This window comes from Microtus pennsylvanicus, chromosome 11, assembly GCF_037038515.1.
Source record: "Microtus pennsylvanicus isolate mMicPen1 chromosome 11, mMicPen1.hap1, whole genome shotgun sequence".
Taxonomy (NCBI): domain Eukaryota; kingdom Metazoa; phylum Chordata; class Mammalia; order Rodentia; family Cricetidae; genus Microtus; species Microtus pennsylvanicus.
Genome location: NC_134589.1, coordinates 59,618,627 through 59,643,214, shown reverse-complemented (window position 1 = coordinate 59,643,214; position 24,588 = coordinate 59,618,627). Strand labels below are relative to the sequence as shown.

At 40.7% G+C, this 24,588-nt stretch overlaps 1 protein-coding gene across 1 annotated transcript in view; it reads right to left on the bottom strand.

Annotated features, from left to right (window-relative positions):
- Window positions 1-1,534: 1,534 nt before the first annotated feature.
- The window catches only part of Akap10 (A-kinase anchoring protein 10), a 68,978-nt gene continuing 45,924 nt past the window's right edge, over window positions 1,535-24,588 (bottom strand). Inside the window, exons 11-15 of the mRNA XM_075992249.1 lie at window positions 22,576-22,685; window positions 18,752-18,834; window positions 10,878-10,930; window positions 10,232-10,327; window positions 1,535-3,199 (exon numbers count right to left, since the gene is read on the bottom strand). Of these exons, the coding sequence (XP_075848364.1) occupies window positions 3,194-3,199; window positions 10,232-10,327; window positions 10,878-10,930; window positions 18,752-18,834; window positions 22,576-22,685 (348 nt within the window). The 3' untranslated portion in view covers window positions 1,535-3,193. The remainder of the gene's footprint in view (window positions 3,200-10,231; window positions 10,328-10,877; window positions 10,931-18,751; window positions 18,835-22,575; window positions 22,686-24,588) is intronic.

Here is a 24,588-nt window from a genome sequence, read left to right as displayed (position 1 = left end):
GAAACATGAAGAGGTCCTGGCCTAGGATGCATGAGCTCCGATGGTGACCATCCTGCAATTGGTCAGGAGCCTTTCTAAGACCTGAGTAACATCTTACTAAAAAGATCAAGTGACTTAGTTCCAGGTTAGGATTCCATTTCAACAGTATACACAAGATACAAGTAAGCAAGGAAGGCTTACTACAGAAAAATTCTGCTCTAAAATGTCATAGTAATTAGCAGTGTGCTTGAACACATGGTTATTATGATTTAGAACACTGTGGTAGTCCTTTAGTCAAAATCCTTTCTGTTGTATGTAGTAACAAGTCACTTCAGATTCACACTTAAAAAAAATCCAGATGCATTCTAAGTATAGCCCAAGGATGAATGAAGACCAAGGCAAGGGTACAGGACTGGATGAAGAAACCAGGGCACCTCCAGGTTTACCAAGGCCTCCTGGCTCTCAGGCTTGTTCACCAGAGCCAACTCCTGCCTTGGGAAGTAGCCGTCTAAGTCATCACCCAGGCCATCTTCCCAGGTGGTGATCAGTGGGATGATCTCCTTCATCAAAAGCCATAAAATACAGAACCATCTTTGGGCATTCCAGTCAGGTCATCCCTGGCTTAAACAGCCAATGAGGAGAAGAGTGACGAGGGTGAGGACAGAAAGCCACTGAGGGTGCTGAGCCAGGCCGAGTCTCCACAGGGCCTTTAGAGATATCGGCTGCTACATCAGGGGCTCAGTTGTTGACACTGAAACAAACCAGCAAAGAAGCCTGGTGTGGAGGCTGTGCCTGTAATCCCTAGATTTGGGGAGGCTAAAGCGTGGACTACACAGTGAAACCTTGTCTCAGAAAACTAAAAACAACAGCGATGAAGTCTGTGATTCTCTACAGTTCAGAGTCCTCCTTCTCATAAAGTATCTATGGAACTAGTCAAAAGTTCTAATAAACAGTTCACATCTCAAAAAGCCTTACTGGGTACTGGAACTCAAGCAGAAAAGGCTGCTCCCTGCTCCACTGCTCTTCACTGGACATGGCTGACACCTGCTTTCATGTTCATCATCTCCTATAGGAATGATGAAGACAAGCCAAATCACAACGTTGTCACGCTCGCATTGGTAAGGTGACTTTAACAACCTGCTGACATCAATGGCATGGTAAGAGCGAAGTTCAAATGCTTTAGACCTAAACTCCCTGCCAGGGCATCTTTTTGTGGATAGACACTGCATAGAACACGGTGGGTGCTCAATGTTAGGTCAATTTTATGCTAATTTTAAAATGAGGTCAAGCACCTAACATATAGTTGGGGTAATAGTTTTGGGTCACTCTGCTTCTAAACCTCACAGTAGGCAGAGCAGGAAACAAAATCAATCTCAATTTTGCTCATTTCCCCTTAGACATAGCTTATAAATACTGACATCTCTAGCTCGGATACACAAAATGCACACAGATCACTAGAAAGTATTTTAACAAAAAGCACTAGTTAAAATAGCCTAGAATATTACAGAAATGTTTACTCTAATACATGCAGAGGCGGGAGGAGTCAGCCAGAATCACATTTTACTCTATGATCTTTATATTGCTTTTCACTTAAAAGTTTGAAGCAATGTGAAATGGACAGAAATATTTGGCTAAAAGAACTTAAAATGAGCCGCCATAGCACATATATTGACAGAAAAACCTCTCATCTATGCCTACATACAAAGATAAGACCATGTCCAGCAGTGGATCATATTCTGGGGTTTTATAAAGTGAATGGAAATATCAGGAAGGGTCAATATATTTCAAAAGAAGAGCCATAAATGCCCTAAAAGCAGGAAGTTGACACCATTTTAAATATAATTCATATATATATATTTAAAATCAAACACAATTAAATAGAATATAGTTTAGGTACATGAATACTTCAGAATAACAGAGGTGGTACACAGTACCAAAAACTTATACACAGCCTTTTTGTTTCTTCTGTTGATAAACAGTGTGCCTCTATACAATCAATATTGCAATGAAATAAATTCTCTATTCATTCAAGACTTTCCCAAGGACAGAGGTGATTAATAATTATATATATATATATATACACACACACACATAAATATATTCTTTTGCAAACTCTGAGCAAAAGCAGTAACACCTAAGAAAACTTCCTTTCTCTTTAAACTGTCACATACAGGAAGCACTGGCACCATATGGCCAGGGGAGTGTGCTTGCCAACTGGGTGGCCCCACCAACGACCGTGCTACAGGTGCAAAGCCAACTAAGCAGAAGGGCAGCGAGTGAGTTTCCGACTGTCTGAAGACAGAAAGGGAAGGCAACTGCACATTTGCCACTCACAGTGAAGAATTGTGGAGACACTCAAAAGCGAGTGCTTCTTTCCCCGCCTTATTAAAAAAATAAAATCAAATCTGAGAATGTGTTCCGAGTACCACATGGGAAAAACTGGAGTCATAGTTATTTTTTTCCATGTGTATTCCGAAGAGGGAATGAAGTATCGGGAGCATGGCATTCCTATGGAGGAATGGGTCTTGATGTTCAAAGTAAACTAAATTTGCCCTTTTGCTAGCAGAGGAGAGACTAGCTTTAAGGATATAACATCACAGGAGTGAATGAAATGTGAAAATTATGTCTGTCACCAAAGAGAAGGATGACATCACGAGGCCTGACCCATGACTTGTCGCTCTTTCTAAATTAATGCCTCTGTGAAGGAAGACTACACAAGGGATCGTCACCTGTTCCACAGCTGCTGGCCCACATGGCCACTTGGAGCTGCAGGCTCCGGTAGGACTGACTCACCTGTGAATTTCAGGAGGACAAAAACAAGCACCTTTTCTTGTGCTTTCTGACACTGCTAAGGATGGAGGCTGCTGCAAACATGTGGCGCACACACCAACTCACACTTTCTGCCTCACACAGGATGTGGTCCCAGGCTATTCCAGTGGGTAACTCTCTCACAGTGGGTTACAGCTACTGGAAAACTAAGTGTCTAGTAATGTCACCGATACCACTTTGCATCTTGTTACTCACTGCTACCATCATGGGCATCTATGTCTACATTTAACAACAGATCTTGGACTGTCTCGCATTCTTTCTTGGAAACAACAGTGATCTAGCAGTGGAAAGAATTGCAGTGCTCCATTTTCATTGGCTGTGTTGAGGAATCCAACCAAAGGGAAAAGTTCTTTCAAAATCATATTTTCTTATCTCTGGTTTTGAGTCACAGCTGGGGAAAAAAGAAAAACAAAAAGAAGGTAAGGTACATTCCTATAGGAAATAACGCACTATCAACACAGATAAAGACGTGCCTAGCATGCACACAGTGCTCCCTAGGTACACCTTAAGGCACAGCCGAGCACTTTCTTGTGAGGCAAAGAATTAACTATCCTCAGCTATCCCTAAGTTAACAGGAGCTTAAAGAAGCTAAGAACTTGCTCTTATTTTTCTGTTTGGGCAATGACTATCAGAATGAAACTCTTCACTGTTCTCTCTGTGTGAGCTCATGTGTACGGATGTGCACTTGGGAAACTGGGTGCCATTTTTCAAGGATAGGCATTCTAACTGGCCTGGAGCTCAGCAATTAGACTACGCAGGATAGGCAGCAAACTCTAGGAATCCATTTGTGAGCACCAGGATCATACAGAAATGCTATGGCACCTGGCTTTTTAATGTGGGTTCTAGGGATCAAACTCAAGTCCACAGCACTTCATCAATTGAGAAATCTCTACAGTTTGTCAATATTCTTATTTTTTTTTTTTAATTTACTTATTTCAGCTAGGGTTGTTACAGAGAAACCCTATCATCAAAAACCAAAACCAAAACCAAACAAAAAAAGAAAGAAAAAATTCATTTATGTGCACTGGTGGGTTTTTTTTTTTTTTTTGTAGTTGTTGGTTTTTGTTTTTTTTTTTTTTTGAGACAGGGTTTCTCTGTAGCTTTGGAGCCTGTCCTGGAACTAGCTCTTGTAGACCAGGCTGACCTTAAACTCGCAAAGATCCTGCCTCTGCCTTTGATGAGTGCTGGGATTAAAGGCGTGCGCCACCACCTCCCGGCTCTGCACTGGTGTTTTATTTTGCCTATATGTGTGTCTGTGTGAAGGTGTTGGATCCCCTGGAACTGGAGTTACAGACAATTTTGGACTGAACCCAGGTCCTCTGGAAGAGCAGTTAGTGCTCTTAAATACTTAGCCATCTCTCCAGCTCAATATTCTCATTTTTTTGACATGGTAATTCTACTTGTGGGACTTAACCCTAGTGCACTCATTTGAGAGGGTAAAGATAAATATACAGGTACTGACTAAAACATTGCCTCTAGCTGACAAAAAGCCTACATAACTTAATCCATGAGACTTACAAGAAACGAAAGAACTTTCTTTGATCTGCTAGGTTCCCAAGATAGACTAACGTATGAGGGTCATTCTCTCCTTTACACGGCACTGGGTAGAACACACACTGCGGAAGACATGGTCCCTGCCATTTTCAAGATGGAGCATACATTTAACAAGTCAGTAGCGACAGGAGATAGTGCTCAAGTACACTCCAGGGACAAATGGACACTGAAGATTCAAACCAGAGAGGTGGCAGAGCAGGCTAAACAGCCCAAGTGATCTTGTGTGGGCTCCTCACTGCTCACACTCGTGGCCACGGAATGAGAATCAGAAGGGGATCTGAGTTTTTCTTGTCCAGCATCTCTGATCTATCACTGAAGGAAGAAAGCTCTCTTGCAAAAGGTTGCACATTCCACCTAAAAATGCATTCAAAGGCTGGATGGAAGGGCTCAGCATTCAGGAGGTCCTGATTCAACGGACCTACCAAGCTCAATCCTCTCTTTCTCCCTTCTCTCCTCTCTCTCTCTCTCTCTCTCTCTCTCTCTCTCTCTCTCTCTCTCTCTCTCTCTCTCTCACACACACACACACACACACACCATAAAGATGAAAATCACATGGGAATAAAATATGAACACACAATGCTCAAATAAAGATCCTGAATTTTTTAAACATCTACTTCTAAAATGATTTCTAAACATTTCCTTATTTTCCAACATCTGATCATCAACATAATGATGGAGAATCACAAAATAACAATCTTGTACTTCTTTATACAACTTTACCTTTCCTTTTTGCTTTGAGAGGGCTCTTTCTTTTTTGGGTTAGTAGCCTGGCAAGGGAGGCATTGACTCACATAGTCCTCCACCAATTGATTTATGTTGAAAATTCTGAGTGCCTCAGTAATTCTTTTAATTCTCTTTGGCCTAAATGTGTCCCCCTGTGTACTTAGTAGATAAGGGACTTGACTGTTTAAGGTTTGACAAAAATTATCATCTTTATAGTCATGGAATATTATTTTAACTGGGCAAAGATGTATTAATTTGTTTATGCTATAGAATATTTAGCTGTGTAAAGGTGTGTTACTTTTGTTTATGCTGCATTTGTTTAATTATGTAAAGATGTGTTGCATATTTTACCTTACCTGGCTAAGGCACCTGACTAGTCTAATAAAGAGCTGAATGGCCAACAGCTAGGCAGAGATAGGTGGGGCCAGCAGGCAGAGAGAATAGGAGGAGAAATCTAGGCTCAGGAGGAGGGGAAGGAGGAGGAGAGAATGAGGGAGGTGCCCAGGGCATGAAGCCAGGCATCTTTGCCAGACACAAGAAGCAGTCAAAACAAGATATACAGAAAAAAAAAAAAGTAAAAAGCCCCAAGACAAAAGGTAGATAAAGAGAAACAGGTTGACAGGCTCCAAAGCCACAGAGAAACCCTGTCTTGAAAAACCAAAAAAAAAAAAAAAAAAAAAAAAGAAAAAAAAAAAGAGAGAAACAGGTTAATTTAAGTTAAAAGAGCCAGCCAGAAACAAGTCCGAGCTAGGCAGAGCATTCAAACTAATAGTGTGTCATGATTTGGGAGCTGGCTGGTAGTCTAAAAGAAAAAGCCTGGTACACTTACACAGAAAAGAGGCTGTACTCTACAAGAGTGTATGAACCAGTGTTGACAAAAGGACAGCTAACAACAGGCAGAGCAAGGTCAATGCTGGACCTATATCAAGTACTTGGATGGGGGGCTCTTTAATAAATAAATATATTTATGTCAGAAAACAGACTGTAGGTTTCACTCATTTACAATAATAAAATCTGTTTTATGACTGAGGATATGGCATATCCTGGCAGATGATTTCTGTGCACATAAAAACTGTATATGGTGGAACTGGGGAGATGGCTCGGGGTAAAGTGCTTGGACAAGGTTCAGACCCCAGCACCCAGGGAAGCCGTGCACAGTGGCATGCGAAGGAAAGGCAGAGGCAGGAGGATCCCTGGGGCTTGCAGAACAGCTAGTGCGGAAGAATCCAGGGTCAGTGAGACAGCCTGTCTCAAAAGATAAGGTGGAGAATAATTGGGGAAGACGCCGGATGTCAAACTATGATCTCTACATGCAAACCAATGAACATGTGAACACACAAACACACACAAAATAAATTTAAAAAAAAATAAATTTTAAAATTTTAAGAAAAAAAATCATCCAAAAAGTGACAACGTTTTTTAATTAAAAAAAAATCTAGTTGGGTTGTCTGTCTTGTTTTGTCTTTTAGAGGATTATGCAGCTAGGCATCTTTTGAACTCCCTATAGAGTACAGGCTGGTTTTAAATTTATGATCCTTCACCTTCAGGCTCCTGAGAGCTAAGTTTTACCACCACACCTGGCTTGAAAAAATCTTCTTAAATTGATTTTAACTATTTGGTCAGAGGAAATGGACGCTCTCACGTTTTATTTGGCTTGAAGAAGGAAAAAAAAATCCCTTTATTTAACTTCCTCACCAAAAGCCACCTTCACTGTTTGACTTCTACTTAGACATCTTCTGGCCTGCTTAACATTTGACGAAACGATTGCTGTTCTTACCTGTGTGTAATAACATCTTCAGCATAGCCAGGCAGTGGTGGCGCACTCGGGAGGAAGAGGCAGGCGGATCTCTGTGAGTTCGAGGCCAGCCTGGTCTACAAGACAGGCTCCAAAAGCTACGGAGAAACCCTGTCTCGAGAAAAAAAAAAAAAAGAGAGAGAGAAAAAAAAAAACCCAAAAGCCAAAAAACATCTGCAGCTATTCTAAGCCACTAGAGCCAGAGAGGCCAGGCAGTGGTGGCACACACCTTTATTCCAGCACTCAGGAGACAGAGGGATCACTGTGAGTTCAAGGCCAGCCTGGGCTACACTTAGGATCCCACGCCTTTAATCTCAGCACTAGGGAGGTGGAGACAGGAGTGTTATGGCTGGGCAGAGAGAGGAATTTAAGGCAGGAGGAGACAGGGGTTCAGATACTGTCCGAGGTTTTGTAGAGACAGCAGCAGTCTGAGGATTCGTAGTGATAGGATCGCCTCTTTGATGTGAGCATTGGTAGAGGTAAGAACTCACCAAGTCTAGTGGCTGACTGCTCTGCTTCTCTGATCTCTCAGCTTTCACCCCCTAATATCTGACTGGGTTTTTATTATTAAGACCAATTAGAATTTTTTTTTTTTTTTTTTGGTTTTTCGAGACAGGGTTTCTCTGTGGTTTTGGAGCCTGTCCTGGAACTAGCTCTTGTAGACCAGGCTGGTCTCGAACTCACAGAGATCCGCCTGCCTCTGCCTCCCAAGTGCTGGGATTAAAGGCGTGCGCCACCACCGCCCGGCCCCAATTAGAATTTTTGCTAAATCTGCATATACAGATTTAGTTTTCATCAAATTTTGAAAAATTTTAATCATTAGTTATGTTTTTTTTTTTCTGTACCCCAACTTGGACCGCAAATGTTTGTTAGCTGGCACACATTGTTTAATAGCATTTGTTTTACTCATTTTTTAAAAAATATTTCCAGTTTTTTTTCTGTTTGTCTTCATGTAGGAGTCAATGTTTTCTTATGGTTCCTAAATGGCAACTGATTTCATTCAATGTCATTTTCCACCTAATATTTATTTCAGGAACTTTGGTTTTTAAATCCTGTCTTCTATTTCTCCTCACTATAATGTTTGCCTTGACATTCCTCTTAAATTTTATTATTTTCTTTTCACATTTTGCTTATTTTTTAAATTAATTAATTAAAAAAACCCTATCTTTTCTCATTTTACATGCCAAATCCAGTTTCCACTTCCTCCCCTCCTCCCATTCCCTCCACCTTCCCTCTCATCCAACCCTAAACCCACTCTTCAGAGAAGGCTTCCCATGATCATTATGATCATTATTATTTTCACTATTATTATTCACTATTATTTTGTGCGTGTGTGTCAGGCACGATGTGTACGGGTGGATGCGCACGCTACAATGGGCTGTGATGGTCAGGACAATTTTGTCAGTCAATTCTCTCTTTCTACCTTTATGCTATGCTCTTTTAAGGAGGGTTAACTTTTGTTTTTTTTTGTTTGTTTGTTTTTCGAGACAGGGTTTCCCTGTGTAACAGTCCTAGCTGTCCTGGAACTAGCTCTTGTAGACCAGGCTGGCCTCGAACTCGCAGGGATTCACCTGCCTCTGCCTCCTGAGTGCTGGGATTAAAGGCATGTGCCACCATTGCCTGGCAACTTTTGTTTTGGCATACAATTGTATGTAGTCTGATCCTTCCAAACTGCCTTTAAACTTTGTTGACATATATTAGGCTTCACTTAACTCCAACAGTAAGACATAACTCCCAATGCTCAGTATTCTTTGTTTATTACTGTGGCCAGAAGAAACACCAACTATTCCTAGCTCCATCTTTTTTTTTTTTAAAAGATTTATTTATTTATTATGTATACAGTATTCTCAGTACTCTGCTTGCAAGCCAGATCTCATTACAGATGGTTGTGAGCCACCATGTGGTTGCCGGGAATTGAACTCAGGACCTTCGGAAGAGCAGGCGGTGCTCTTAACCACTGAGCCATCTCTCCAGCCCCCTAGCTCCATCTTTTGGATATCAGTCAACATCTAACTTTTGGGGTTTTTTTCCCTAGAGATAAGCATTATTTATTTATTTATTTATTATGTATACAACATTCTGCCTCCATGTATGCATGCATGCCAGAAGAGGGCGTCAGATCTCATTACAGATGGTTTTGAGCCACCATGTGGTTGCTGGGAATTGAACTCAGGACCTCTGGAAGAGCAGTCAGTGCTCTTTAACCTCTGAGCCATCTCTCTAGCCCTGAGATAAGCATTTTCATGTACATCCATGAAGACTAGTATCTGGTCAATGACTTGAGGGCCTTCCCAAGTATCTCTATAGCTCTTTTTTTCTGGACAGCATCTTCTTTTCTGATGCCCCGTTTCATAACTGCTATAAATAACCACATCAAGCTTTTCCTCTCTAAATATTCCTTTTCATTTTTAAGTTAATCAAATCTGGCTCTGTTCAGACTTGCCTTCTCTACTTGAGAAGCCAACTGCCAACAGTGGGCTAGGGAATCACTTCAATTCTACTGCTTTTGGCCGGGTGGTGGTGGTGCACGCCTTTAATCCCAGCACTCGGGAGGCAGAGGCAGGCGGATCTCTGTGAGTTCGAGGCCAGCCTGGTCTACAAAGGGAGTTCCAGGACAGGCTCCAAAGCTATAGAGAAACCCTGTCTCGAAAAACCAAAAGAAAAAAAAAAAAGAAAAAGAAAAAAATTCTACTGCTTTTGAAGATCACATACTGTCCACTATCTGGAAATATATTTTGTTTAGTTCATCAGTCTTGCAGTTCCTTATGACGAAAGGTAATTCCTATAGCAGCTAATGCTTCAGAGGCAGATACAGAAGTATCCTAATATCATATATATGTATATATGCATATGTATTATGAGTGCAGGTATCTGAGGAGATCCGCAGGCATCATACTTGGTGTTACAGGTGGTTGTGGATTTGGGGAACCAAATTCAGGACCCACCCAAGCAAGAGCAGTATGTACTTTTAACCATAGAGTCCTAATTCTAGCTCCTCTTTTTAAAATTATTATTAAACAATCAATATATGTGCCAGTGTGTTTATTTATTTACTTTACAAAAGCCAGGCCAGGGGCAGAGAAACAGTTCATTTGGTAGAGAGCTTCTGTAATATTCGCAAAGCCCAAGGGTTGCTCCCAGCACCAAACAAACCAGTTTTGATGGCACAGCCAATAATTCTAGCAATTGGTATGCAGAAGTGGGAAGATCAGAAGTTCTAGGTGGACATCAGTCAGAAGACTTTGAGCCTAGCCTGGGCTACATTAAGACCCTGTCTCAAACAAACAAACAACAACAACAACAACAAACCCCAGCAAAGAAAGGCTAAGTCAGAATGCAAGTCACCCTTACCTTCGTAGATTTTTCCAATGGTTGATCACAGTGTGCCTGCTGCATAACGTCACTCACTATCATTTTAGCAATCTTCCAAGCTAGTTCCTCTTGAGCCTGAAAGAAGTTATTCACATTGTTGATAAAGACCCTTTGTTAGGAGAATCAAGATACATATAATCAGTCTTCCAAACATGCTTATCATTTGGGTAAAGCACCTTCCCTATATATCAAAGAATCTGGGCACCGCTGGCTGTGATATATTAACATGTACCTCACGGTCTTACAGAGTCAGCTAACGAGTAGCCAACATCGTGATTACTTTCTATGTTTGAGGTCAAAATAGAACACTTTTCTCTGTCCACTCTAATCTCTCAATGTACTTAACTATTCCACACAATTCCTGCTAAAACTACCACTGAAACTGCCGAAGAAAACATCTCCACTTCTGTCTTTACATCAGTGACCTGGTGGCGGTGGCAGTGGTCACAGTCTCTGAAGATACTTCTATTGTTACCACTGGGCAATTATTAAATGCTAAGTGGAGCCTTCCTTGTTACAACCAGAATAAGAGGGCACTGACGTGTCATCTGTGTAACAAGGAACCACAGGAAGAGACATGCAGCCTTCCTCAGACAAGGGTAGGTTCCCTGCTTCTGTAACTCACCTCATCAGTATTTCCTTGCACCCACTTCTTCATAGCTTGTGAGAACATGAATCCTGGTGAGCAAAGCCAAAATGAATATGGATTTTAATGTAATTTTACGTTACAAATGATTCTGGAGGTATCTCTTAGACATGGATATTCTTTCCTAGTTTCCTATTAAAAACATTAATAAAAACAGTTCATATCATTTCTATAACACAATGTTTACAATAACTTTGTGAAAATCGTGACTTAAAATGCTTCTAAATAGCTGTTTCAGGATTCTGGATTTTTCTTCTACTCTTCTCAGCAGATGAAGGTGGTTAATGTTAGACTTGTAGCTATCATTGAAAACAAATCCTTAATCAATATAATGGTTTGGTATAAGAATCTATCAACACATCAGGAGACTGATGAATGAATTTGTTTTTCTCTTCAGTTTGAACTATTCCTTCAAATTTCTCTGTGTAGTCCTGGAACTCACTTTGTAGACCAGGCTAGCTTTGAATCCACAGATCTGCCTGTCTCTGCCTCCTGAGTGTTGGGATTAAAGGCGGGCAACAACAGGCAAGAGCAGTATTTCTTTTCTCTAAAACACAAACACATTCAAGACATCATTTATTTATTGGGGGTTGGTGGGAGCTGGTGGGAATTCCTAACTGTAGAACTCAAGACGACAACTCAGAAGAATAGGTTCTTTCCTTTCACCATGGGTGTCCTAGGAACTGAATTAAGGTTGTCAAGTTTGGCCATAAATGCCTCTACTCCCTGAGTCATCTCACTAGCCACAGATTAATTCTTCAGGTAAGATCCTAATTAATTCAGTAGCTAAAATGAGCCTAGATAGACCATTCACAAAAAATACAAAATCCAGATCTTTTTCCTTCAATATTTTTTATTATTGAAGGTTTTCCTGAAAGAAAGAAAGAAAAAAGAAAAAAAAAGAAAAGAAAAGAAAGAAGAAAGAAAATTGCCTGGCAGTGGAGGCACATGCCTTTAATCTCAGCACTCAGAGACAGAGGCAGGCGGAGATCTGTCAATTTAAGGCTGGCCTGGTCTATATAGTAAGTTCCAAGACAGTCAGAACTACATAATAAAGACACTGTCTCAAAAAACAAAACAACAACAAAAAAATTTACTTATTTGTTGCTATGTGTCTGTGCACATGGGTGTAGGATCCCATGGAAGCTAGAGTGAGCACTGGCTCCCCTGGAGCTGGAGTTCTAGGTGGTTTTGGGCCACCTTATGTGGGTCCTAGAAACTAGATTCCAGTCTCCTGAAAGAGCAACAAGCATTCTTACCCACCAGGTCATCCCTCCAGCCCTCCGTTTGAGGTGTTAAATACTAATCTGATCATCAGTTATTGCAAAGCAGGGTCAATAAAATCTCACCCGGCTGATGAATTACGTGCTCACTACTGCAACTGCCTGACTTCCAACCTTCAGGCTGGACTCTTCCTTCTAATTCCTGCTAACATCTTATCTCACTTCAAATTCCCTTCTTAGTACCACTCCTACAGACTGACAGTCTTCTTGATATCTATCTCTATTCAGCACAATTTCTTTCAAATTTTACTGCTGGAAAAATACTTCTGGCCAGCAGTTAGCTCTGAAACCATGTACCATAGAGTTCAGAGTTTAGTCTCCAGACTGAGGCACAGAAGGGCTCTCCCAAAGACAGGGACAAGGAGGGGTGCCACTGAAGGGACACAAGCTCACATATTTTTGAATTCCTTGCTATTAAGACTTATGATTTTTATGTTGTTTTTTGAGACACACAGTTTCTTTGGTGTAATCCTGGCTGTCCAGGAACTCACTCTAGACCAGACTAGCCTCAAACTCAGATATCAATCTGCTTCTGCCTCCAGAGTACTGGAATTAAAGGAGTGTACCACTACCACCCAGTTGTTGTTTGTAAGACAGGGTTTCTCTGTGTAGCTCTGGCTGTTCCAGAACTTGATCTATAGATCAGGATGGCTTCAAACTCAGAGATCTGCCTGCTTCTGTCTCCCATGGAGTTGAAATTATGCATGGTTGTAAGTCACTTGCCCTTGAGTGCTGAGAAGTGAACTTGAGTTCCCTCGCAAGATAAAAAGTTTCTTAACTATTGAACCATCTACCCAGTCCCTTGCTATTTTTTGAAATATAACTTACTCTGTTTGTCCTGAAATAAAAGTTCTCATATTTTCAGAAACATCTAAGATATTCACAAGCACTTTTAATTAAATATATACTTATTATTATTACTGGGGGAGAGGGGCAAGAATGTGCTATGACCCAAATGTGGAAATCAGAGAACAATTCTGTGGAGCTGGCATAGGTTCTGGGGACTGAACTCAGGTTGCCAGGCTGGCATGGCAAGAATCTTTACCCACTGAGCCATTTTGCCAGCATCCGGATCTTTCTTAAAACTTAATCTTTATCTTTGTGCTCTATTACCAGGGTTTTAAAAGTCAAATCAGAGTTATAGTTCAGTAAAGGATAAAAATTCACCAAAAAAAAAAAGTAAAAAAAAGCCAGGCGGTGGTGGCGCATGCCTTTAATCCCAGCACTAGGGAGGCAGAGGCAGGCGGATCTCTGTGAGTTCGAGACCAGCCTGGTCTACACAAGCTAGTTCCAGGACAGGCTCCAAAAACCACAGAGAAACCCTGTCTCGAAAAACCAAAAAAAAAAAAAAATCAGTCAGTTGTCCTTAGCAAGGCAGGCAGAGCAAGGGAGTTAAACTCAAAACTCTCATCAAAGGATAATCTGAGTCAAACCCCTGGAGTTGCTATGTGTGATGATAGTGTTAACTGTCAATCTTGACACTGTAGGCGACACCATTCTCTGGTTCGAGTTTTGGAGTCTATAGATGAGGTACGGGAACTGAGCACCCGCATGCATTTACCATTCTCTGCTCCGGCTGTGGATCTGATGTGACCAGCAGCTTCAAGCTCCTCCTGCCTCCTCCTGTTCCCTGCCATGATGGAGTGTACCCTTGACTGTGAGACAGTATAAGCCCTTTCTCCCTTTAGTTGCCTTTGCTAGACTATTTCATTACAGTAGAACACTTTAATCTAAGCCACAAACCTCTTGAGGCCACAGTTTCTTCATTTGTGGATCATCTAAGATCTACACTAGCTTGAAAACTCTAGTAAGTTCTCACTGCTTAGGGCAAGAGCAGTATCTTTTGAGTGTCTGCAGATCAAATGGTGGTGTATGCATAGATAAGAAAACTAGTCAGGTGGGGGTGGCACTTGCCTTTAATCACAACTCGGCAGGAAGAGGCAGGCCGGATCTCTGTGAGTTCAACGCCAGTCTGGCCTAAAAAGCGAGTTCCAGGACAGTTTCACAGAGAAACCCAGTCTTGAAAAAACAAAAAAAAACTAACAAAACTTACATGTCTATGAAAAAGGCAACCAAATTTAAAAATGACTTTGTTCTGAAATATAGCTCATAGTTTTATCACTCACATAATCACATAATAGAATTTAAAAATTAATTTATCAACAAATGTTGACTATTATCTGGTAGGCACAATTTTAGAAACAGAATATATTGCCAAATAAAGATACACCACCCCTGAGTTCACAGTGCTAATGTTGCAATTACGCAAGAGGAAAGCTATACAACAGTATGCTGGTGGCTCCTGTGGGCAGGCAGTCTGAGAAAGAATACTGAAATGAGGAACAAAGCACTGCACACAGACCACAGCAGGGCAGCAACCACAGAAGTTCCTCTGAAGGAAGACACTTTAGAACTGCAAGGCATAGCTCAATTTTAGAGCTGGGCTTGTGAGAGAGCAACAGCATAGCGACCAGAAGGGGCGATCCTAGGTTCCAGCAAGGAGGACAGATTTTATCCAGGTAGGAAGGAAGAGGGTGGATGACAAGCATGACAAAGCAGTAACGTCTGGACCTGACACTTGACCATGATGCATTCTCTAGTTCAGTCCTTGTTTCACAGTAGAGGATAAGGGGGAAATGAAAAGTAAAATCTCACGCCCCTCCATTTTGTATGCTAAACTGCTATTAAATGTTCTGTAGCTCTTTTTAGGTGGTATTTTAATATATAACTTCAATATTAGGCGGGAGTCTCAATTTTTGGCCTCAAACTCACAGAGCTCTCTGCCTGCGTCAGCCTCCCAAGTGCTTGAATTAAGTGTGCCACACACTACCACGAAGAATCTTTGAACAATACTACAGACAAATATTTTCTGCTAAAACGTATAATTTCCAGTTTATAAGAATTGGCAAGAAAAGTAAACTTAGTAACATAATTAGAAAAATCTAGAAGGCAGATAATGCTGGAATTAACCCGATATGTTTAACAGGTCAGAAGTCAAAGAAAGGAACCAAGCCAGAGAAAAACTGACAGACCACACCCTTTTATTTATAGCTATGACATTTGGCATAGTGCTTGGCACTCAGGATGGCTGAAGTATTTTCTGAATGTAACGATCAATCTCTATGCTCCTGGATCACCAAAACCCATGTGATTTAAAGAGCCATCTTGACAACCAAAAGACACAGCAGTGTCTACAGACATGCTTACTCAAACAGTATAAACTATTAGCCTTGATTTCGTGGAATGTGTCTTATTAAGAGTCTCGAAAAACAAAAACACAAAAACAACAACAAAGAAAGAGTCGAAGTAACAGGCTGGAGAGTTAGATCAGGGGTTAAGAGCACTTGTCGCTTCTGCAGAGGACCCAAGTTCAGTTCATAGCATCATATGGTAGCTCACAATCATCTGTAACCCCAGTCTCAAAAGATCCGAGCCCCTCTTCTGCCCACCATGGGCATCAGGCATGCACATAAAACTTGCAGGCAAGGGGGCTGGAGAGATGGCTCAGAGGTTAAGAGCACTGATTGCTCTTCCAGAGGTCCTGAGTTCAATTCCCAGCAACCACATGGTGGCTCACAACCATCTATAATGAGATCCGGTTCCCTCTTCTGGCATACAAACATACATGGAAGGAATGTTGTATACATAATAAATAAATAAATCTTTAAAAAAAAACTTGCAGACAAAAAAAAAAGCCTCATATACATAAAAGAAACCTTAAATTAAAACTAACAAAAACCCATAATCATCTTAATGGAAGGAATTGCTGGCAGAAATGTAATCCTGTTGCCTATTCCTCTAATAGAACACAAACCAAACTGCTTTTCTACTCTGAGCCTAGCTCATGAGCACCATTCCTGACTTAGACACTGACTAAAAGCCTCTTTACTTCCCTAAACTGCTGTGTTCAGCACAACTGGCTGCCAAAACACTTCCTTCAACAAGTCACGCCACATCACCTCTCTAATCCAATGGACCACGAGCTCTCTAATCTCTGCAGTGCTCCTTACTACCATCTACTCTGGACACACTGGTCTTGGCCCTTGCTCATTTGCTGTGTTTCAATTCAGTCCTCTACTCCCTCCAGACACTGCTAGACCCATACCCCTCTCTTCCTGGAACCTTGGGCCACCTTGAGCCTAGGCTAACCTTTCTGAATATTACCTTTCAAATGCTACTTCCCACTTCTCTGACAATCCATTATCCTGCCTTTTACACTCATAACTAAGTATTTAACAGATGCGTAAGTGACATTTATCTGTTTACTGTCTCCTCCGCTGTCATGTGAGTTGTAGAGAAAACAGCACTTGTTTTCTCCTAGGCACAGTAGACACTTAATGTTTTTTAGAATGAATGGCGTGAGGAGATTGAATAATTAGGATGAACAGAAACAGAGAACTCAAAAGTCATTTACTGGCTATGGGCGCAGCTTAGTAGAACACTGCTTAGCATGTACCAGCACTAAAAAGAAAATGTTTCACATTTTCTTTACTTTCTACACTCTTGACCCAAACACCTTAGACACCTCTGATGAAACAGGAAATAAATCGATTATATAGGTAAATGAAGTCAACTCGAAAGCAAGCTCTCTTTGTTCTTCAATAACTTTTGCATTTTTCCTTAAAAAATGCAATAATTTTTGCATTTTTCCTTAAAAAAGTAGATCATTCATGAACATAGTAGTGAAATTCTTTATCAAAATATAATTGTATTAAGGCCCAGGGAGTAAAGCACTTGTGCAAGAGTGAGAAACTGGGTTCGATCACCAGCACCCAGGTGAAAACCAGGTGTGGTAGTGTGTGCATGCAATCCTAGTACTCCTATGCAGAGGAGGAGGTGGAGATACTCATACTCACACATCTAAACATCACACACACACACACCCTACATTAAGAATACATACATAGGCCGGGCGGTGGTGGCGCACGCCTTTAATCCCAGCACTCGGGAGGCAGAGGCAGGCAGATCTCTGTGAGTTCGAGACCAGCCTGGTCTACAGAGCTAGTTCCAGGACAGGCTCCAAAGCCACAGAGAAACCCTGTCTCGAAAAACCAAAAAAAAAAAAGCATATATATATATCATGCACGTATATATTTGCATTTAAAAACAGATAAAGCACAAAAGAAAACAGTGCTATTAAACCCAAAAGAATAACAACAGCTCCTATTTTAAATATATAAAGTAGGGCATTTTCTTTTGCAAAGTTAGTATCTGACAAGTTCTAGATGTCATCTGAATGGATCCACATTTGTTTCCAAAAATTTCTTGGGTGAACCAATGATTTGAAACTGGAATCAGTAACAAAGAATGCATTTTCATTAAAAAAAAAAAAAGAACAGTTAGGTGTGCGTGTATGCCTTTAATCTCAGTACTCAGGAGACAGAAGACAGATGTATGTGAAATCCAGGCCAGCTAGGACTATTCAGTGAGACTCTGTTGAAATAAAAAAGTAAGAAAGAAAGAAGAGGAGCTTAGGAGACGGTTCAGTGGGCAAAGTGCTTAAGTGCTTGCTGTGTTCAGATTCCCAGAACCCACATAAAAAGTTGGGTGCAGCTGCACATCTGTAACCTCACTGCTGGCATATAAGTTGGTGGAGACAAGATGGGGGGTGGGGTTTGATTGGTCAGTCAGTCTAGCTGAAAGGCAAATTTCAGGTTTTGTTAGAGACCCTGTTTCAAAAATAAAAGGTGTGATTAAGGAAAACAGTCCCACGCCAGTGCAAGTGAGTAAACACGTCTATATACCAAATACACGCAATAAAAAAAGAAACAAGACTTTGGTCTGAATTGTAGTGATATTTTATTTGTGCCTTAATAAATAAAGCTTGCCTGAAGATCAGAGTGCAAAGTTAGCCACACTGGTCAGCCATACAGACCAGGCAGTGGTGGCATACACCTTTAATCTTAGCAGCCACACTAGTTAGCCACAGAGGTCGGGCAGTGATGGTGCATGCCTTTAATCCCAGCCCTAGAGAGGAATAAAGATGGGAGCAGACAGGAGCTCAGGGTCTCAGTCTGCAGTCAGCTGAGCACAGGTTCGCTTAGCCTTGGTAGAGGTAAGAACTCTCCAGTGGTTGACTGCTTTGCTTTCCTCATCTTCAGTTTGAACCCCAATATCTGTCTGTCGGTTTTTATTCATGCAACACTAAAGCTTAAGTCTTGACCAAGTCATTCTTCTACTGACTGTTATATAAAGGATTTGGATTTCAACTTATTATTTTCCTTACATATTTCATAATAATCTTCAGTAACTTAGGAAATTTAATAAACTAAAGGGTCACAGGATAAGACACAAGGCCAACATAGACTGGATGTATATCTTTAAATAAAAAGGAAAAACAATGTATCCCTTCCTGCTGCACCTTCTGTAGTAGCAAAGTCAAGTTCAATAACTTTTTACTCAAAGGAAGAGATTTTGTAGAGGTATTTACACAAAGTTCCCATACGAGAGAGTTAAAAAAAATCTGGTAGTTAAAAATCACTTTAAACCTTAAATAATCCTTCACTTACATATTTAGTATCTAATGTGAGCAAAAGCTTACTATAAAGAATAAAAACTACTACATACAACCTTTAGATTTCTTTACGTCAGGCTCAGGCTCAGATTCCCGGATGAACTGCCCCAAGTCACTGACTCTTCCAAAGGACATCTTCCTAAACAGGATGAGAAGAAGAATGTAATTTCTAAAATTCAAAACCAAGTTTAAGTAGCTCATCTATAGTTCAATAGCTGGAAATACAATTCATAGCAATTCAAGTTATTCAAAGTGAGGTTTATTTGAAACAGAACCTCTTTTCACGGAGACATTATCTAATTCAATGGAATTCCTTTTAAAACCCCCAAAAAGGTTTATGAAACATAATAGTAGGTAATCCAAGTTCTGAATTTCATACAGAGAATAGACACAAGACTAGCCAAGACAGTTTTGCAAAAGAAGAAACCAAAAAAAGTCTGATTTCCTTTACATGATCAAAATATATGACAACTTTGGGATGAAACTGTAGTTCTGAAGTGTACAGTGCATGCTAGGTCAGTCCAGAAGACAACAAAACTAAGACAACCAACCAAAACTCTCCCCTAAACTCATGAAGGAAATCACTAAAAACAGGACAGCGTGTAATATCAGTTACACAAAAACGAGCAGCAGAAAATGTACAACCGTGTAACAGTGACTGCCTGAGCAGGAAGGGAAGAAAATCATCCCTTACGAGTGATCAAAGGGGACATTAAACTTACGTGAACTTACTGCCAACCTCTTTTGTAAAATTTTATTTGCACTGGTATTTTGCCTGTGTGTGGATGTCTGTCTGTATGAGAGTGTCAGATCTTGGAGTTACAGACAGCTGTTAGCTACTATGTGGGTGCTGGGAACTGAATTCGGGTTCTTTGGAAGAGTATTCAGTGCTCTTAATTGCTGAGCCACCTCTTTAGCCCAAGCTCATTCTTTTAATTAAAAAACAAAAAACAAACCTATTTGTAACTACAAGTTAAGAGAAGTGAAGCATGTGTTCTGGTATCTATGTATTATTTTACTCTGGGAAGGGGGTCTTATTTTACAGACATTCTTTCTAGGAGTTTTTATATTATATGGCATGTATGTGTGTCAGCATACCAACACACACAAATTTATTTGCCTTGAAAAAAACTTCACAGGTGATAAAACAATAAAACTAAAACAATGAAATCTTTAACAATGAAAGTGAAAAAAAATCACCAATTCTTTTCTGACCCATTTAGTATTTTAATATATATATGTAAATGAAACATTTTGGGGCTGGAGAAATGGCTCAGTGGTTAAGAGCACTGCCTGTTCTTCCAAAGGTCCTGAGTTCAATTCCCGGCAACCACATGGTGGCCCACAACCATCTGCAATGAGATCTGATGCCCTCTTCTGGCCTGAAGGCATACATGCAGACAGAATATTGTATACATAATAAATAAATAAACAAATATTTTAAAAAAAAGAAACATTTTGTAACTGACTGGTGGTGGTCTCTCTCTTTCTCTCTCCCTCTTTTTTTTTTGAGACAGAGTCTCTATGTAGCCCTGGCTGTCTTAGAACTTGCTATAGAAAGAAATCGTCCTGCCTCTGCTGTAATAAAAGACATGAACCATCATGCTTGACTATCAACTCTCTTTTTTGTTTTTTGAGATAGGGATTTTTCGTGTAGCTCTGGAACTCAGTCTGTAGACCAGGCTGACCTTGAACTCACAGGTCCTCTGCCTCCCAAGTGCTGGGATTAAAGATGTGCACTAGCACCAATTGACTTTCTTTCTTTCTTTTTTTGTTTGTTTTTCGAGACAGGGTTTCTCTGTGGCTTTGGAGCCTGTCCTGGAACTAGCTCTTGTAGACCAGGCTGGTCTAGAACTCACAGAGATCCGCCTGCCTCTGCCTCCCGAGTGCTGGGATTAAAGGCGTGTGCCACCACCGCCTTAGACTGGACAGCCAATGAGCTCCCAAGGATCCTTCCTGCTTCCCCAGTTTAAAAATACAAACCCACGCCTGCGTTTTTGCGTAGGTGGTGGAGGTCGGACTCAGGTCCAATCCACATACTTGCACAGCAAGCCCTTTGTCTGCTATTTTCAAAAGGTCACTCTAATCATTAAACATTACTCAAAACCCAGGCAGGCAAGATGGCTCAGTGGGTAGAGGCACTTTCAGCAGCAGCCTGGAATCAGAGTTCACACCCAGAGGGTGGTGAAAACAGAGAGCCAACTCAACCAAGTGGGTTCTCTGGCCTCCACATCTGCACCACGACATGTGTACCCACATATACATATCACATAACCACACACACACTTAAAAAAGATTACTATAAAGCTGATACAGCCATTGTGTACTTTCAAAGACAATGTGATTAAACTTTTTGTTTTCCTCGAAGCTTTTTTCTAGACTTCTCAGCCATCCAAATGCCACTGTTGATTTCTGACAAAAGCATTAAGGCATGGTGAAATCCCTTTCACAAACTGTTAAGATCAAGTACAGGGTAAGTGATCATATCTATACAAGTTTATGTGTCCATCAAACCACACTGAGGGTAGGGTATTCACACACATAGAAAAGGAAATCAAATCTACATAGGTTTAAGTAGTCATCAACCCACATTTAGGAAAGAAGTTACTTTATGTGTACCTAGTCTATGTCAGTAAGTGAACTATCCTGCTGTCGTTGTATTCTAGGCTCAAAACCCCACTAAGTACATTCCTAATAAGTACCTAACAAACAAGCAACGTCAGCATCTTTTCACTTTATGTGTATTTTTGTTTTTAAGATCCAGACTTTAAAATAGCTAAAATGGCCTTACAAGGTGGCACATGCCTTTAATCTAGCACTGGGGAGGCTGAGGCACACAGATCTCTGTGAGCCTGGTATATGTACTGAATTCCAAGCCAGTCAAGACTACATAGTGAGACCCTGTCTCAAAACAAGTGACTAAATAAAATAGGTAAAATGTGAATCCAATGGAATGTGTAAAGCAGGCAGCCTAGAACACAGCATGTAACTATGATATCATCAATCTGATACATATTAGTGGAGAGAAGATGGGAGTGATGCATTCCACATGCTTCCTAGACGGCAGACACCGTTTTAAGTGTTTTTCATGTACGACTTCCTTTATGCCCTTTAGTGAGCTGCAGTATTAAATATGAGACACTAATAGGTTAAATAGCATGCCAAGAAGTGGACAGACTTGAAAACTCAAGAAACCCCTACAGTCTTCCTTTAAAATTTGTTTTGTGCCAGGTGAATCTCTGTGAGTTAGAGGCCAACCTGGTCTGCAAGAGCTAGTTCTAGGACAGGCCCCAAAGCCACAGAGAAACCCTGTCTCCAAAAACAAACAAATAACCCACCCCCCCAAAAATCAAAAACACTCCCCCCTCAAAAAACAAAACAAACAAAAAAGCCAGGCGGTATTGGCGCACACCTTTAATCCCAGCACTTGGGAGGCAGAGACAGGTGGATCTCTGTGAGTTTGTGGCCAGCCTGGTTTACAGAGCTAGTTCCAAGACAGGCTCCAAACCTACAGAGAAACCCTGTCTCGAAAAAAACAAAAAACCCTTTGTTTTGTAATTTGATGTTATGCATGTACCTGCCACGTGTGTAAATGCAGCTATATATGTGCCACAACATGCATGTGGAGGTGAGAGAAATTTTGGGGAGTTGATTCTCTCCGTCCACCATGGTTCCAGGAGTTGAATGAACTTGGGTCTCCAGATTTGCTGGCCTGGAATTCACAAAGATCTGTCCCTGTATCTTGAGTGCTGGAATTAAAGATGGGCCACAATGCTTGGCTTTCTTATAATCACTATATTACATGATATATAAAAATGCTGGGTATTTAAATTTTTTTTAATTTTTAAAAGATGCTAAATTCTACACAAGTTAAGCTTACCCTGCATATGTCCGTTGATATAAAGATTCTGGATCCAGACTTGCAGCATCCACAATTATTGCTTCATCAAAATTTTTCAGAATTTTAATACTGGCTTTTTTCACACTGGACTACAATAGAAATTATAAAATTAGCAGTATATATTTAAAAAAAAAGTCCTGAGTTTGGAAGATGAAAGACTAGTATAAAGTGGTTTCAAACACGTTTATCACCTAGCTCCTTCACCAAGGAATGTAACGGAAACGGTTCTGAAACACAGCCTACAGCTACAATGAAAAGAGGAAAGCACAAGACCAAAATACACAACAAGCATTTGTACACCAAACTGTCTTTCTAATGACCTATGCTGCAGTGCATGCTATCCTCAGACATTATTTTTCCAATACGTAAAACTTAGTCATCCAGGCATTTGTACATTACCTAATAAACATGATGTCCAACTTTTATTTATTTTTTAAACTTAATTTTTATTATTTCTTAAGGTTTTTTTTAAGAAAAAATTTATTTATTTATTATGTATTCAGTGTTCTGCCTGCATGTCTCTGCAGGCCAGAAGAGGGCACCAAACTCATTACAGATGGTTGTGAGCCACCATGGGGTTGCTGGGATTGAGCTCAGGGCCTTTGGAAGAGCAGGCAAAGCTCTTAACCACTGAGCCATCTCTCTAGCCCCCAATGTCCAACTTTTAAAGGGAAAATGAATGCTTTCAACTTTCAGTAAGGTTATATGACAAAAAGAAGAAAAAGAACCATACCTACAGTGACTATTAAGTATAGTCAGTTCCTCTCCAGCATTCTAATTTCAAAATAAAAAATGGAAAAAAAAGAGAGAAAAAAAAGAAAACACTAAACAGGTCAGAATTGGCATTTTTCTGAAATATAGAGCTATTGAGTTGACTCAGAACTCCAAATCTTAGAAATGGTATAATAGCCAGGTGGTGGTGCATGCCTTTAATCCCAGCACTCCTGGGGTGGAGGCAAGCGGAAATCTGTGAGGTTGAGGCCAGCTTGGTCTACAGAGTGAGCTCCAGGACAACCAAACCTGTTCTACAGAGAAACCCTGTCACACAGGTGACACCCTGCACACAGAGCTGTTATGGATAAGCTCACCTGTGTGCAAAATGACTTACAGTTAACATCAGTCTCTGGAGCATTGTTTAAAATGCCAAATGGGAAGAATAAACCTAATCTGTAACTAAGAAATAGATTAAATAAAATAACTGAATAGATCATATGCTGAGAAAAAAAGGCCTCAAAATATGTAACTAAGAAAGGAGCACTGGAGTATATTAGAGGAATATGTCACTGTGGCGTCTAGAAGGCACTGCTAGCAGTGTGCCCAACTGACACAAGTACTCAAGAACCAAGGGCCAAGATAAACCACTCCTTTTTTTTTTTTTTTTTTTTTTCGAGACAGGGTTTCTCTGTAGCTTTGGAGCCTGTCCTGGAACTCGCTCTGTAGACCAGGCTGGCCTCGAACTCACAGAGATCCGCCTGCCCCTGCCTCCCAAGTGCTGGGATTAAGGGTGTGCACCACCACCGCCCGGCAAACCACTCCTTTTTTAAGTTACTTTTGTTAGATACGGTACAGCAATGAGAAAGACAAGCAACTAACATGCCCCAACTGTAAGACCATCACCAGAAAACCAAGACCAACATTTATCTATGGAGTGTAGGCAGTATTTCATGAATTATGGCTCTAAAATCCTCAATAAAAATAAATCCAGCGGGGCTGGAGAGATGGCTCAGTGGTTAAGAGCATTGCCTGCTCTTCCAAAGGTCCTGAGTTCAATTCCCAGCAACCACATGGTGCCTCACAACCATCTGTAAAGACGTCTGGCGCCCTCATCTGGCCTTCAGGCATACAGACAGAATATTGTATACATAATAAATAAATAAAAAAAAAATAAATCCAGCCACATAAGCAAGTAGGATTTGTCCTAGGAACACACGGCATCTGAAAATCATGAGAAACTTAATACACTACATCAAGAGAATCAAACTCTCAAACTTA